The sequence below is a fragment of the Haliotis rubra genome, unplaced genomic scaffold (genome assembly GCF_003918875.1).
Source record: "Haliotis rubra isolate DU_JTF1 unplaced genomic scaffold, ASM391887v1 Scf779, whole genome shotgun sequence".
Lineage (NCBI taxonomy): Eukaryota > Metazoa > Mollusca > Gastropoda > Lepetellida > Haliotidae > Haliotis > Haliotis rubra.
The window spans coordinates 384,736-402,323 of record NW_025767500.1 but is presented as its reverse complement, the minus strand read 5'-3'; the positions used below and the strand labels follow the sequence as shown (position 1 = coordinate 402,323).

Below are 17,588 nucleotides of genomic sequence, written 5' to 3'. Positions count from 1 at the left end.
TAGTATTTGTGATTCTCAACAGATACAGATAGGTAGTATTTGAGATTCTCAACTGATACACATAGGTAGTATTTGCGATCTTCAACAGATACAGATAGGTAGTATTTGGGATTCTCAAAAGACACAGATAGGTAGTATTTGGGATTCTCAACAGATACAGATAGGTAGTATTTATGATTCTCAACAGATACACATAGGTAGTATTTGCGTTCTTCAACAGACACAGATACGTAGTATTTGGGATTCTCAACAGACACAGATAGGTAGTATTTGCGATCTTGAAAAGACACAGATAGGTAGTATTTGCAATTCTCAACAGACACAGATAGGTAGTATTTGCAATTCTCAACATACACAGATAGGTAGTAATTGCGATTCTCAACAGATACAGAGAGGTAGTATTTGCGATCTTCAACAGACACAGATAGGTAGTATTTGGGATTGTCAACATACACAGATAGGTAGTATTTGCGATCTTCAAAAGACACAGATAGGTAGTATTTGCGATCCTCAACAGACACAGATAGGTAGTATTTGCGATCTTCAAAAGACACAGATAGGTAGTATTTGCGATTCTGAACAGTGACAGATAGGTAGTATTTGCGATTCTCAAAAGACACAGATAGGTAGTATTTGCGATTCTCAACAGACACAGATAGGTAGTATTTGCGATCTTCAACAGATACAGATAGGTAGTATTTGGGATTCTCAACATATACTCATTGGTAGTATTTGGGATTCTCAACAGATACAGATAGGTAGTATTTGCGATTCTTAACAGATACAGATAGGTAGTATTTGCGATCTTCAACAGACACAGATAGGTACTATTTGGGATTCTCAACAGACACAGATAGGTAGTATTTGCGATCTTGAAAAGACACAGATAGGTAGTATTTGCGATTCTCAACAGGCACAGATAGGTAGTATTTGCGATTCTCAACATACACAGATAGGTAGTATTTGCGATTCTCAACAGATACAGATAGGTAGTATTTGCGATCTTCAACAGACACAGAGAGGTAGTATTTGGGATTCTCAACATACACACATACGTAGTATTTGGGATTCTCAACAGATACAGATACAGATAGGTAGTATTTGCGATTCTCAACAGACACAGATAGGTAGTATTTGCGATCTTCAACAGATACAGATAGGTAGTATTTGAGATTCTCAACTGATACACATAGGTAGTATTTGCGATCTTCAACAGATACAGATAGGTAGTATTTGGGATTCTCAAAAGACACAGATAGGTAGTATTTGGGATTCTCAACAGATACAGATAGGTAGTATTTGCGATTCTCAACAGATACACATAGGTAGTATTTGCGATCTTCAACAGACACAGATACGTAGTATTTGGGATTCTCAACAGACACAGATAGGTAGTATTTGCGATCTTGAAAAGACACAGATAGGTAGTATTTGCAATTCTCAACAGACACAGATAGGTAGTATTTGCGATTCTCAACAGACACAGATAGGTAGTATTTGCGATTCTCAACAGATACAGATAGGTAGTATTTGCGATCTTCAACAGACACAGATAGGTAGTATTTCGGTTTCTCAACAGACACAGATAGGTAGTATTTGGGATTCTCAACAGACACAGATAGGTAGTATTTGCGATCTTCAACAGACACAGAGAGGTAGTATTTGGGTTTCTCAACAGACACAGATAGGTAGTATTTGCGATTCTCAACAGATACAGATAGGTAGTATTTGCGATTCTCAACAGACACAGAGAGGTAGTATTTGCGATCTTCAACAGACACAGATAGGTAGTATTTGGGATTCTCAACATACACAGATAGGTAGTATTTGCGATCTTCAAAAGACACAGATAGGTAGTATTTGCGATTCTGAACAGTGACAGATAGGTAGTATTTGCGATTCTCAAAAGACACAGATAGGTAGTATTTGCGATTCTCAACAGATACAGATAGGTAGTATTTGCGATTCTCAACAGACTCAGATAGGTAGTATTTGCCATTCTCAACAGATACAGATAGGTAGTATTTGCGATCTTCAACAGATACAGATAGGTAGTATTTGGGATTCTCAACATATACACATAGGTAGTATTTGGGATTCTCAACAGATACAGATAGGTAGTATTTGCGATTCTCAACAGATACAGATAGGTAGTATTTGCGATCTTCAACAGACACAGATAGGTACTATTTGTGATTCTCAACAGACACAGATAGGTAGTATTTGCGATCTTGAAAAGACACAGATAGGTAGTATTTGCGATTCTCAACAGACACAGATAGGTAGTATTTGCGATTCTCAACATACACAGATAGGTATTATTTGCGATTCTCAACAGATACAGATAGGTAGTATTTGCGATCTTCAACAGACACAGAGAGGTAGTATTTGGGATTCTCAACATACACACATAGGTAGTATTTGGGATTCTCAACAGATACAGATACAGATAGGTAGTATTTGAGAATCTCAACAGATACAGATAGGTAGTATTTGCGATTCTCAACATACACAGATAGGTAGTATTTGCGATTCTCAACAGATACAGATAGGTAGTATTTGCGATTCTCAACAGATACAGATAGGTAGTATTTGAGATTCTCAACAGAGACAGATAGGTAGTATTTGCGATTCTCAACAGATACAGATAGGTAGTATTTGGGATTCTCAACAGACACAGATAGGTAGTATTTGGGATTCTCAACAGATACAGATAGGTAGTATTTGCGATTCTCAACAGATACACATAGGTAGTATTTGCGATTCTCAACAGACACAGATAGGTAGTATTTGGGATTCTCAACAGACACAGATAGGTAGTATTTGCGATTCTCAACAGACACAGATAGGTAGTATTTGCAATTCTCAACAGAAACAGATAGGTAGTATTTGCGATTCTCAACAGACACAGATAGGTAGTATTTGTGATTCTCAACAGATACAGATAGGTAGTATTTGCGATTCTCAACAGACACAGATAGGTAGTATTTGGGATTCTCAACAGACACAGATAGGTAGTATTTGTGATTCTCAACAGACACAGATAGGTAGTATTTGCGATTCTCAACAGACACAGATAGGTAGTATTTGGGATTCTCAACAGACACAGATAGGTAGTATTTGCGATTCTCAACAGACACAGATAGGTAGTATTTGCGATTCTCAACAGACACAGATAGGTAGTATTTGCGATTCTCAACAGATACAGATAGGTAGTATTTGTGATTCTCAACAGACACAGATAGGTAGTATTTGCGATTCTCAACAGACACAGATAGGTAGTATTTGCGATTCTCAACAGATACAGATAGGTAGTATTTGCGATTCTCAACAGACACAGATAGGTAGTATTTGCGATTCTCAACAGACACAGATAGGTAGTATTTGCGATTCTCAACAGACACAGATAGGTAGTATTTGCGATTCTCAACAGATACAGATAGGTAGTATTTGCGATTCTCAACAGACACAGATAGGTAGTATTTGTGATTCTCAACAGATACAGATAGGTAGTATTTGCGATTCTCAACAGACACAGATAGGTAGTATTTGCGATTCTCAACAGACACAGATAGGTAGTATTTATGATTCTCAACAGACACAGATAGGTAGTATTTGCGATTCTCAACAGAGTACAGATAGGTAGGTAGTATTTGCGATTCTCAACAGATACACAGTAGTAGTTTTGCGATTCTCAACAGATTCTCAACAGACACAGATAGGTAGTATTTGCGATTCTCAACAGATACAGATAGGTAGTATTTGCGATTCTCAACAGACACAGATAGGTAGTATTTGCGATTCTCAACAGACACAGATAGGTAGTATTTGCGATTCTCAACAGACACAGATAGGTAGTATTTGCGATTCTCAACAGACACAGATAGGTAGTATTTGCGATTCTCAACAGATACAGATAGGTAGTATTTGCGATTCTCAACAGACACAGATAGGTAGTAGTATTTGCGATTCTCAACAGACACAGATAGGTAGTATTTGCGATTCTCAACAGACACAGATAGGTAGTATTTGCGATTCTCAACAGACACAGATAGGTAGTATTTGCGATTCTCAACAGACACAGATAGGTAGTATTTGCGATTCTCAACAGACACAGATAGGTAGTATTTGCGATTCTCAACAGACACAGATAGTATTTGGATTCTCAGACACAGATAGGTTATTTGCGATTCTCAACAGACACAGATAGGTAGTATTTGCGATTCTCAACAGACACAGATAGGTAGTATTTGCATTCTCAACAGACACAGATAGGTAGTATTTGCGATTCTCAACAGACACAGATAGGTAGTATTTGCGATTCTCAACAGACACAGATAGGTAGTATTTGCGATTCTCAACAGACACAGATAGGTAGTATTTGCGATTCTCAACAGACACAGATAGGTAGTATTTGCGATTCTCAACAGACACAGATAGGTAGTATTTCTCAACAGACACAGATAGGTTCTCAACAGACACAGATAGGTAGTATTTGCGATTCTCAACAGACACAGATAGGTAGTATTTGCGATTCTCAACAGACACAGATAGGTAGTATTTGCGATTCTCAACAGACACAGATAGGTAGTATTTGCGATTCTCAACAGACACAGATAGGTAGTATTTGCGATTCTCAACAGACACAGATAGGTAGTATTTGCGATTCTCAACAGACACAGATAGGTAGTATTTGCGATTCTCAACAGACACAGATAGGTAGTATTTGCGATTCTCAACAGACACAGATAGGTAGTATTTGCGATTCTCAACAGACACAGATAGGTAGTATTTGCGATTCTCAACAGACACAGATAGGTAGTATTTACGATTCTCAACAGACACAGATAGGTAGTATTTGCGATTCTCAACAGACACAGATAGGTAGTATTTGCGACCCTGAATAGGCAGTGCTGGGATGTATTCGCAATTCTAGCTCACATAAATTAATTAATTGCATGTAATGATCATATCATTCAAATCTATTTGTTGTAACCAACTAAATGGAAGCATATGTGTATTGATCACCTCTCGTTTTTGAGGATCTATTTGTCGAGGTGCGGCTCGGATTTGTGTGGCTGTCGATGCAAACGAGATCACACAAACCAGACAAGAATGCATCGATGCAGTGAAACCTAATCACATACACACATGTTTGAACTCAAAGCAATGTAACCATGAGATTTTATCTGGTTGTTATTACGAAATATAGACGACCATATGAAATGACATGACTCATACATTATATACAGTATAGGTACTGCAAAAGAAACTCAAACACTGAATCGTTAAAGTACTAAACAATAAAATGCATTTTTGATACTAATAAATATTAATAGACAGACAGACAGACAGACGATTTTGATTTTATTTGTATGGATGGCCATGAGGCCAACAGTACATCAACATTCATAATAGTAAAGAGTCCGGAGCGCCTGGACATTGATTCACATATGAACTGTATGTGATGGTACTTTTGTACAATACACAGCTAAACGTACTAGTATATTAGCTGATTTTGAATTCAGAAGAGTTACAAACTTGTGGTAGTTGGGGTTGGTGTAGTAATAACATGGTAGATATTTTTTGGGTAGATCGTTGTACAATGGATAAATATTAATATAATTAACGTAATGTGAAAATACAAACTAAATCTTGGCATCAAGTGGCTGTAACTGTGACAGTGTCATCAGAATCTTTGCAGATAGTGAGATAGTGCAATCTATGCACACTTGTGACTCAGTGAGCAATAGCGGTGGAAATAATATTTTAAGAAGTAGACATTTCTTCTTTTTGTACAGACGAGATGTCGAATATGTTGATAATAATTCCGAAATGTGATTTACGAATTACACAGAAGCAATAAATTGTATCAATAAGCGGAATATGCTTTTAATGTTAATAATGCAACATTTTGTTTGATGGGAGAATAGTATTGAAAAGTCACGTCTTAGCAATCCATTAGAATTTTCATCCATTTGATGCGCACGTACAATCCCTTACTTTGGCAATCTTTTAATCTGTTTAAAGGTGTTTCAATTGCATTTAACAAGATGAAGACAGCAAATTGTTGGTCAAAATCTCTGAGCACATGTAGATGTTCAATCGGGGTAGTCCCGTAAGTTCGACCTTTTGGTCGAGGTAAAAATCCTTTGATGTTTAATGTTGTGACATCAGTGTTGTTTTAAGGGAGTAAGACACTGGTTTTCTACAAAATGTAAAATGTGTTCACTCAGGCAACGTAATATGAATATGTGTACCAGCAGGTTGACATGTGTCCCAGCGGGTTAGTGAGTGAGTTTAGTTCACTCAATTCACTAGTAGAGAGTTATTCAATTTCTTACATAAACTTGCATGCTATAATAATGTTGGAACTGACAGTTTTCATCATCATTTCCACAACTTCAGTTATGGCAAATGCACAATAACTTTCTTCCTACTTCTCGTGATGGAAGATACCTATGTGTAAATGGTTATATGTTGTGAACAAGAGGAAAAGGGGAAAATGGATCTCGTGGGGATGTATTCAGAAGGGCTGCAGATCATTGGTCTCAACAGTTAACGACATAATTTCCAAAATACCTGATGCTTCAGTACAATGTCGGCCAAAGACTTGTCCCCACCAAAGAAGTACAGTGACTTGGAGAGACGACTATATGAATTGTATTTATTTAATTTAAGTCCAAAGAAAATGGTTATTTGTAGTGCTATAAACTTTTTATATAAATAATGTTAGATTATGTACTGTATGTTATTAACTTACTTATTTTAGTGCTCTACATTTTAGTGTTATATGTATATATTATATGAATGTGTATTATTTATTATGTAGACAATAGAAATTACGGTTCCAATAAATGCGGGGCGGTGGGGTAGCCTAGCGGTTAAAGCGTTGGCTCGTCACGCCGAAGAACCGGGTTCGATTTCCCACATGGGCACAATGTGTGAAGCCCATTTCTGGTGTCCCCCGCCGTGATATTGCTGGAATATTGCTGAAAGCGGCCTAAAACCAAACTCAGTCAGTCAGTCCAATAAATGCTTAAATATTTTACAACGTTATCCGTGTTCAGTTATGTTCCGGTGAACATTTTAGCAGTAACCATACCGTTGTTAAAACATTGACTGTATATTGTCTAGAATCACACCGCTATACCACGTCACACATTGTACTCTTCAGAATGGAGGAAATAAATATTATATATACCACGTCACACACTGCCGCACATAGTAACTATACCGCTGTCAAAACATTGACTGCCTATTGTCTAGAATCAGCCGACCTTAAAGATATACCCCAGCAAACCGACCAGTTTGTTTTTACACCCATTCAAAGGTCGGACTTACGGGACCGAACAGTTGAATCACTCTTGAGATAATGCATCTGAGGTAACGATACTAGATTCTGGTGACAATGGGTGCCCAGCGCCAACTGTTTGTCATGAGATGCCGTGAAATCGGGCATGTGGTCAGGATCCGGGACCAGGGTGTTACTGTAGTCAGATTTGTGAAATCTTTGTCACGTTTTTAATCCCCATCAACCATTAAGGTAACTGGAACCATAAAGGGTTGTTTAATACCAGATGAGTATTGGCTTACCGGAAAATTGGTTTTGAAATTTGACATTTCCAATGTGTGTTTATATGCCATTTCATTGGAACGATTTTGCAGCAAACGGACTGTAGCTGTTTATGAAAATACGGGGTGGATACATGTGATTGTCAGACAGAGGATATGTAGACCTAGACGGTGGTGTTTTAGAAAGATGCCTGATCAATAAAATAAAAACGTTTCAGGTGAGCAGAAAACTTGCTAATACACACACACACACACACACACACACACACACACACACACACACACACACACACACACACGCACACACACACACACACACACACACACACACACACGCACACACACACACGCGCGCACACACACGCACACACGCGCACACACACGCACGCACGCACACACACACACACACACGCACACACATAATGTATACTTGACCAAATTTGAATTTTCGAATACACCTTAATGAATGCCCTAATTATGTACAAAAATGACTAATGGTGTCTAATGCTTTTCGTTCTCCGGATGTACATGTACACACCGCGGCGTGTGATCTTATCACGCGTGATGCACGTGCTCACAGATGCCACAATGTGTACGCCCATGGGTGATAATCAATAATGCAACTAGGCTACGCGCACTCTTTAAATATCTACAGTTTCTAAATTATGGACTGAATGGAGACCTAATTGTTGAGGGAATGTTCTGTAAATCAATTGCAAAGTGTCAGCTCTTGACTAGTATCATTTGTGTACCTCCCGATACGGTGGACGCGGCAGGTATTGATCTATATGCCATAGATACATTTCACAGATATTTAATGTCACGAGACCTTCAGTGTAAATTCATCCCAGTTCTGTCGTAATATTTATTCATATGTGTCATATTTCGTCATATACTCATGCCAATAATGGTTGTCACCCCCTTAAAACACAATTATCACTTATTCATGACATATAATATACATTGCTGGTTATGAAAAAAACATATAAACACCCGTACATTCGCAAATCAAAAGTGCAATATTGTGTACTTGGGTTTACCCCTAGAAACTCTCAAATTATAAAATACCCTCACGGCTCATTGTGTGTGTATATATAGAGATGTTGGGTTTTGTAAATACATTGAAGGGGTGACAACCATTATTGGCATGAGTATATATGATGTCCAGACCTTAACTCCAGACTGTTTGTCTAGTGGTCCAGTGGAGAGCGGAAGGCCGACCCCCGGCTGGGTCACGACCAAACAACGTTAAAAGATGGTGCTTGTTGTTACTCAGCCTGGCACTGACGTAAAATGAGGATTTGTTGGCTCGGTTTCGGTGTACTGTGACTTAGTGGGGTGGTCATCTTAAACTGTGGCATGGTATGTCAGTGGGCGAACGCGATAAATCTGGCATTGGTAATGACTAGTACATGTGTGAACACACACACTAACACCGCCATACATACACACACAGACAACCACACACATACATGCCACACACACACACACACCATACACACACACACACAAACCACACACAGAGATAACACCGTTCACATACACACACACAAACCACACCACACACACAAACCAAACACACATGGACGTGGCTTGTATTTTTTAACACGACCTTTAACTCACGTTACCTCCATCCATATTTTAATATCATAATATGAAGCGTCATGGTGATGACGCTGCATACAATTATGCAAAAAACACCAATGACGTCACATTTTTAAACAAATATATTATATTCATCACTTTCACGTTATCAGCAGGAAGATCTGTGACAAGAGTTTGAATTGATGAACCAGGAAGCTAAGGTTCGGTCCCTCTCGTACTTCACATGGCTAATAAGTGCAATGCATATTTATTTCATGAATTTTCAAATCAAACAATTCAGTTTTGATGCAGCAGTTTCTATATTAGATTAAAATTTTCAATTTTATAAAGACAGTAGAATTCGGTGTCATATTGCAAATTGTGAACGTGAAGTCAAATGTTGTGTTCTTGTTGGCAGCTCTTCAATGTTCGTGTATGTGTGATGATTGAAGGAATTAACATAACAGTTATACATGTCAGTTGTTGCCCAAACCATATAGTTGCAATGGTTTGGTACAAACATTACATACGTGTGACGTTTTAGTATCATACTTACTTACTTACTGAGTTTGGTTTTACGCCGCTTTTAACAATATTCCAGCAACATCACGGCGGGGGACACCAGAAATGGGCTTCACACATTGTACCCATGTGGGGATTCGAACCCGGGTTTCGGCGTGACGAGCCAACGCTTTAACCACTAGGCTACCCCACCGCCCCTTTAGTATCATACCGTATGGAAAGTATTAATACAATTACGAATATATCAGTGGCAATAGGAACAGTATTAACAACATATATATCCTTATGTTGTTATTTTGTTCTTAGTTGTAACAACAATGCCATAATATTGAGTTAGTGAGTATGGTTTTACGCCGCTTTTAGCAATATTCCAGCTATATCATGGCGAGGGACACCAGAAATGGGCTTCACATATTGTAACCACGTGGGAATCGACCCAGGTCTTCGGCGTGAAATGCGAACGCAATAACCACTAGGCTACCCCACCACCCCCAAAATAAATGTAAAAAACAAATAAATAAATAAATAAATAAATAAATAAATAAATAAATAAATAAATAAATAAATAAATAAATAAATAAATAAATAAATAAATAAATAAATAAATAAATAAATAAATAAATAAATAAATAAATAAATAAATAAATAATAGACAGAAGCAAAAAAACCCTGTCTATGATCATGACCAAGAAGTTATACAAAGAAGCAACTTCGGGGGCGTGACGAGCCCTAATGGTTAAAGCGTTGGTTCGTCATGATCATGACCCGGGTTCGAATCAACATGGGCACAATGTGTGAAGCCCAAGAAGCTGCTATTGTAGTATTCCAACCGTAGCATATCTTAAGAGCTATAACAACAGCAGCAACAAAGATAATAGTTAAAACAATAATAATGACATAAGTTCGAGAGGACGACTGCTGTAGGTACAATGGTCAAGCTCAGTATCGCCGACCTCACTTGATCAGACAACAGAATGATTGAGAGCCTCTAACTGAGCGAACATCTACGCAATCTGACCATGATAACACAAACCGCCAGTCCCTTTAATGGACAACATGCACAGATATCTGGTACCAATTCAACGATGTTGATAGGATAACTGTGAAGGAGAAGAAAAGACCCTTTTAGTCTGATGTAGAGCTAAATATATTAAGAAAAGGAAAGCTACCGATCCTCAGTGTTTTCTGATATGTATAACGTTGTCACATTTCACGGTAAACAATAAAATAGAAATGACAACTGAAAAACACCATGGCGGAAGACCATCCTGTGTACCTGTCACAAGGCAGCCAACATTGACATGATCAGCAGAATATGCTCACAAGCTGCAGGCGGGTGATTCCTCATGATTAACGATTAACATAAATGCACTAAATGCTTTTTGTCGGTTCAGGGTGTATATAAGACCCATGTGTCGTCTCCTCAACACTGGCATCTTTCTCTTTAGTTTGATTGCTGACTTTTCTGCAGCTGGTGAGTCATATTTGTTTCTTTCTCAAACAATGCTATCATTATTACTGAAATGTTTTAAAGTATCGTAACGGTCCATGACCAGATGACAATTCTTCGATACAATAGAGTATTAATACTGTGCATTAAAGTCGGTACTTTCGAGTGAAGTCCTGCTTCGGACCGAACATGACCTAGTCTGAATTAGGAAGGGAACATTACGTGTCCCAAATGCACAACATTTTATTTTATTATGATCTGGTTGGGTGACTTTGAAAATTGAGGGCTCGAGTCTTTTTGCTCCGAAATATCTTCATAACGTAAACAATTACGTTTGTTCTGTAGGTTTTCAGTTGTATTGATATGAATGAGAAGTGGACTTTGTCGGGATGAACCATCTGTATTAAGACTGTCCAAACGTGACTGAAACTTGATAGATCATAAGCTGAGACCGAAGAGCTAGATATATAATAACCTGTGCTTGGGTCAGGTTTTGTAAATGAAATCACGTTCGTAACAATGCTGACTTAAGATATTGATGCGTTTCATCTCAATGTGTTCTTTTATCTTTAATTCCTTCATTCGGAAGCGGATCTAATAACTGACGTAGCCTGTAATATCAACGATCTAACAGCCGTTGATGATTGTAAAGTTATCTATCGTCCTTTTGAACACAACTGAAGATAACTCATCTCTTCCAGAATCTCAGCCATGACGTCTGTCTTGTCGGTTGCTCTCATATGCGCATGCGCGCTGGTTTGTTCCGGTGCTCTCTACGACCAGTATCCGTACAGGGGTCAGAAACCGGAAGCGTACGACGGAGGTCACTACAAACCAAGCGTCCCTGGGAAGTACTACCCCGAATACCGCTACCAAGGTCAGTTCTAACAACAACAAAAAATCCAAGAAAATTATTTATCTCAGAGCTGGTGGAGGGAAACGGCTGGGGCTCCTTTCACAAAGCACTAAGGTGATCGTAAGTAGTAAAGGCACTAAGGTGATTGTAAGTCACTAAGGTAACCTCGGTGCAATGTTAAAGAATGGGAGTTAAGGTTAACCTTAGTAAAGGTTGCTTCGTGAAAGGAACCTCAGGTTCGGGTTTTTCGAAGGCAGGGCGTAGCTACGATTATAAAAAATGCCCGGGCTTACACATGACTGTGCTAGAGATCACCATGAAAGTTGGGCAGGCCCTCAATACTATCTAAATATATAGCTTACAACCTCTCGGGCTTACACGAAAAAATTGGCTTACTACACGCCTGGAAGGCAAAACTTAATTTCAACACATTCGAATCTTAAAGGACTGATGGAAAATGTGTGCATCCACAATACAAAACTAAAGACATGAGGCAGTTACTGTTACATGGGGAAGGTTATGGACGCATACGATGTGGAACTTAACGAAAAAATATTTATCAAAAGTGAACACAAAATATAACTGACAAAGCAATATACTCTAGCGATTATTTCATGACAGAAAATGTCACTTCAATGATCTTATGTTGACACATATATACTCATGCCAATAATGGTTGTCACCCCCCTCCCCACCCCCACCTCATACCCCAACCCCACACCCCCTGTCCAATTAAAAAAATTTGAAGGGGGTGACAAACCATTATTGGCATGAGTATATATGAAATGAAAGTGCCAAATCCTATATTTATGGATATGATGAAATGCATCCAATTTAGACTTTTGGCTGTCCATAAATGCTGGAACACGCAGAATATCACTCGAGTGTCGATATAACAGAACTCAAAACTATTACGAGACTCGACGAAGAGTTTAAAACCGTTCCTTTGTCGATAAGTGTTGATTGCTTTAGTATTAAAATTCACGAGGGTAAAATCCGGTTTTTCGTGAAAAATCCTGTTTGCATTTTAGATTGTAAAGATCAATAACCGATGTCTTGAGCGTAGAGTTACAGCTTATCAGCCTCGGTGGTAAAGAAAACATTAGTGACGTTATTTAGTTGTAAGGCTATACCGATGACGTCACAAATGTCTTCAAGCATTATGATGATTATTGTGTTATGTATATATCCTGGGAGGTGATTTTACATAAGAGAAACCTCGTGCGAAATGAATGGTAAATTACAGTTCCAATGAGCTGTAATACACCATCTACTTACACTGCCTGCTCACACAACTGGGATAGTCAATAAATTCTTGATGGTTGAATGTATACGCACTGAAATATATCTATATCTATATCTATATCTATATGACGTCACAATATATATGTAATGACGTCATACTGTAACTGCTTCAATCGCCCAGAAGAGTAAAGAACGAAATATGTTGGAGAAAAAGGCAGTCTGTTTTTATTTATCTATGTGATATATATATATATATATACACACACACACACACACACACACACATACACATACATACATACACATACATACATACATACATACATACACACACATACACATACATACATACATACATACATACATACATACATACATACATACATACATACATACATACATACATACATACATACATACATACATACATACATACATACATACATACATACATACATACATACATACATACATACATACATACATACATACATACATACATACATACATATATGCATGTTTATGTACCCTGTTGATTATTTGTTCCAGATTACAGCGGACATTACAAAAGTGAGTGAAAATGATTCCAAATAAGCCTGATCTTCATAAATCATATGATAATATTATGTTATCCGGTCAATATTACAGAATGTCGTTTCACAATGCAATTTCAATATTGCTTTAATATTACATTAAATTCTATCCGATAAATCTCTTTGATAATCGTGATGACATAAAAGTATGTCATCAGTGTCACGCGCATCTTTAGAAGAGCTTATAATTATATTAAATGATTCATATGATATAATTATGATTTATTATTAGTAATGAAGTCTGTTATCTAATATCACAGTGCCCACCGGTGATACTAAAGCATCGTCTCACTGCTTGCGTCTGTGTATCTGACATGATGGTAACATCCTAGTTTATCTGTATCAGGATACAGAAGATCTGTACCATACTATGGCGATGGGAGCTACCCAAGCCACTACCCGTCCTACCCCAAAGGATACCCGTCCTACCCGAAAGGATACCCGTCCTACCCGAAAGGATACCCGTCCTACCCGAAATACCCAACTTACTAGAGATACCCTGCACAAAGGAACTACAAACCCTAAGGTATTGAAAATATATCACGAACATATTATAACATCGTGCTTTCATGATAATGAATGAGTGATTTATTGATTGAGAGCGTGAGTGAGTTTTACGCCGCTTTTAGCAATATTCAAGCAATACCACCAGAAATGGGCTTCACACATTGTACCCATGTGGGGAATCGAACCCGGGTCTTCAGCGTGAAGAGCAAACACTTTAACCACTAGGCTACCCCGCCGCCCCTTCATGATAATCACTCCTGTAACATGTGTGTTGTTCAATCAGTACCTTCAAGGTCAGTGTACGTATCATTGTCACGGTGTGTCTATATTTTATTACATTGATGTCAATTGTCAATTATGATTATGTACTTTTACAACATCATCACAATTTAAGGATTGACGGTGTCCTTTTGGGAGTATGAATCGACAGACCGACGTGTACACTACGAGTGAGTGAGTGAGTTGGGTTTTACGCCGCTTTTAGCAATATTCCAGCAGTATCACGGCGGGGGACACCAGAAATGGGCTTCACACATTGTACCCATGTTGGGAATCGAACGCAGGTCTTCGGCGTGACGAGCGAACGCCTTAGCCACTAGGCTACCCCACCGCCCTGTACACTACGAATACGATACGTAGTGGTGAAATTAGTCCGCTTCGGTTGTCGGGACTTAAATTGTAACATTCATTGGGAAATGAACACAAGTAAAATTTGATTATGCAAATGTAGACTATTTTGAGGGAGGTTAATGATATTTCTATAAGGTTTCGCTTATCAGCCTCACTCCTTCGAGGGGGCGGTGGGGTCGCCTAGTGGTTAAAGCGTTGGCTCGTCACGCCGAAGACCCGGGTTCGATTCCCCACATGGGCACAATGTGTGAAGCCCATTTCTGGTGTCCCCCGCCGTGATATTGCTGGAATATTGCTAAAAGCGGCGTTAAAAACTAAACTCAGTCAGTCAGTCAGTCATTCCTTCAAGGCTGAATCGGTCATGTCAAATGTGTGTATTTTGAAACGTGTTTGTGATTTGCAAGTGGATGTAGACTCGGGGTCGGAGTGGTCCTTTTCCGGGATGGTATATTGTGAATTACGTGAGTAGATGGATTGTGCCAGTATTTAAATTTATCAAGAAGTAGTTGTTTAATAGGGCAGGAAACAGAACGCCCACACAAATCATGGACCAAAGTCTGGTGCCGAAATTGGTATTTTAAGTCATCACAGATGTTGAAGGCATGGATACAGAGCATTCCTAGTGAATGGTGGTTCCTATGCTATTCGGTTAACCTATTTCGTGATATAACACGGTATAGCGTGAAATGGGAGTGAGTGAGTTTATGTTTACGCCGCTTTTAGCAATATTCCAGCAATATCACGCGGGGGACACCAGAAATGGGTTTCACACGTTGTACAAGTACCCACGTGTGGAATCGAACCCAGGTCTTCAGCGTGACGGGCGAACGCATTAACCACTAGGCTACTCCAGCTCCCTCTGAAATAGGACGTACAGTGTAACAACAAATAGCTTCATACTGATTGTTTACAGCATTGGGGCTTTCGTGTAATTCTCACAATGTCTTTTATTTCAGGAATACCAGGTCACCCAAAGGCAGCCAGGGTTCCGGCAGATATATTGAGCGTGCATTTCATTAAATAAATACTCTATGCTTATGACGTTGTTTTGTGTTGTTTTCAAATATTTGGATAGTTCTTTGGCTTGCTGTCTTTCGAAGACACATACAGGTGTATTGAGGATACTATTCCTGGTACACTCTGTGCGGCAGTTTTAAAAACGACAAGCTTGAAATTGTGCTGCCACTGTAATGATTGTTGACAGACATGCCCACCAATAATAAAGAGGATCTCTAGTTTCCATACACTACGAGTGAATGCGTTTAGTTTTACGCCGCTTTTACCAATAGTCCAGCAATATCATGGCGGGGCACACCAGAAATTGGCTTCACACATTGTACACATGTGGGGAATCGAACCCGGGTCTTCGGTGTGACGAGCGAACGCTTTAACCACTGGGTTACCCCGCCGCCCCCTAGTGCTGGTATTGTCATACAACCTGCGATACGATACATCACGATACTAAAATTTTAGTCACGACGATATATTGCCAAAGTACTGTGCACTTAAGCTGCGATACGATACGAATCCCGATACAAGGGTGGCGATACGATACGTATCACGATACTAAAATCTTTAATTCTAACACCAACTATAAGAACAAAACTATTTGAAAGTATTCCTTCAAATTCCACCAGCGTTTTCAATGTTCATTCGGAAATGAGATAATTAAGTTTATACACGGACTTTGTGAATGTTAATAAAATGCGAGCGCTATGTTTGACACAGTTCCTGACGCAAGAATTTCCGAGAAACTTATAAAGGGAAAATAAGTACCATTATTAAATAAGTTTGATGCATATATTTTAATCATCAAACAAAAGTAAGTCTTTCTTGTCAGATATTCGCCATTCGGCAATATTCAAAGTAAAACATCGATGTATCGTGGCCTATTTGAAGTATCGTATCGGGATATACGATAGTGTAAAACTTTGTATCGATTCACTGTATCGGCGGCCCATGGAATGATGCATCGATGCGTATCGATGAATCGTCACACCTCTACCGCCCCCGATACATTGGGAAACTAGAGTCAGAAGGTAAAAATATATTTTTCCAGATCACACATAGACATAAATTGAATATCTGTTGGGGGGGTTTTGTAACATGAATATACATACAGCTTGTTCAGCTTGACCTGAGCTACTCTACATATGCATGACCCGGGAGGTTAAATGGCACAAACGTCTGGTCGAGTTAACTTCATTAAATAGGGGAGCAGAGAATGTTATTAATGTTGCGTTCGTGCGAAACATGCATGCATGGATTCATTACAGCCCGAATCGGAAACAGTAAACCATCTGTAGCTTCTATTTTAAAGAAAGTTAGGACGTTGCTGACGATTTTTCGACACAGAGATGTCAAACGGCGACCTTGTCTCGGCTGTTTAGACATTTTGACAATCAACTGTCAAAAGTGCAAACCTTCTAATAGACCAAACCAGTTGTGACACGGTCACGCATTGCATTAGTATTCACTTGATCAGGTCAAGCTGAACAAGCTGTATTTACGCAGGTATTCCTGCTCTATCTTAGTGTCTCACATAATAATCATGTATACATATGAGCATTAATTAAACATAAGATACCTGGTAAAAATATAACACAAAAACAGAGATTGTACAAAG

The 17,588-nt window shown here is 38.7% G+C and overlaps 1 protein-coding gene across 1 annotated transcript; it reads left to right on the top strand.

Annotated features, from left to right (window-relative positions):
* Positions 1-11,092: 11,092 nt before the first annotated feature.
* Positions 11,093-16,000, top strand: LOC124260837 (adhesive plaque matrix protein-like). The gene is made up of 5 exons (XM_046695158.1): positions 11,093-11,155; positions 11,833-12,008; positions 13,782-13,802; positions 14,172-14,351; positions 15,919-16,000. The coding sequence occupies exons 2-4, from the start codon at positions 11,843-11,845 to the stop codon at positions 14,315-14,317; spliced, it is 333 nt and encodes a 110-aa protein (XP_046551114.1). The 5' UTR covers positions 11,093-11,155; positions 11,833-11,842; the 3' UTR covers positions 14,318-14,351; positions 15,919-16,000.
* Positions 16,001-17,588: the final 1,588 nt, after the last annotated feature.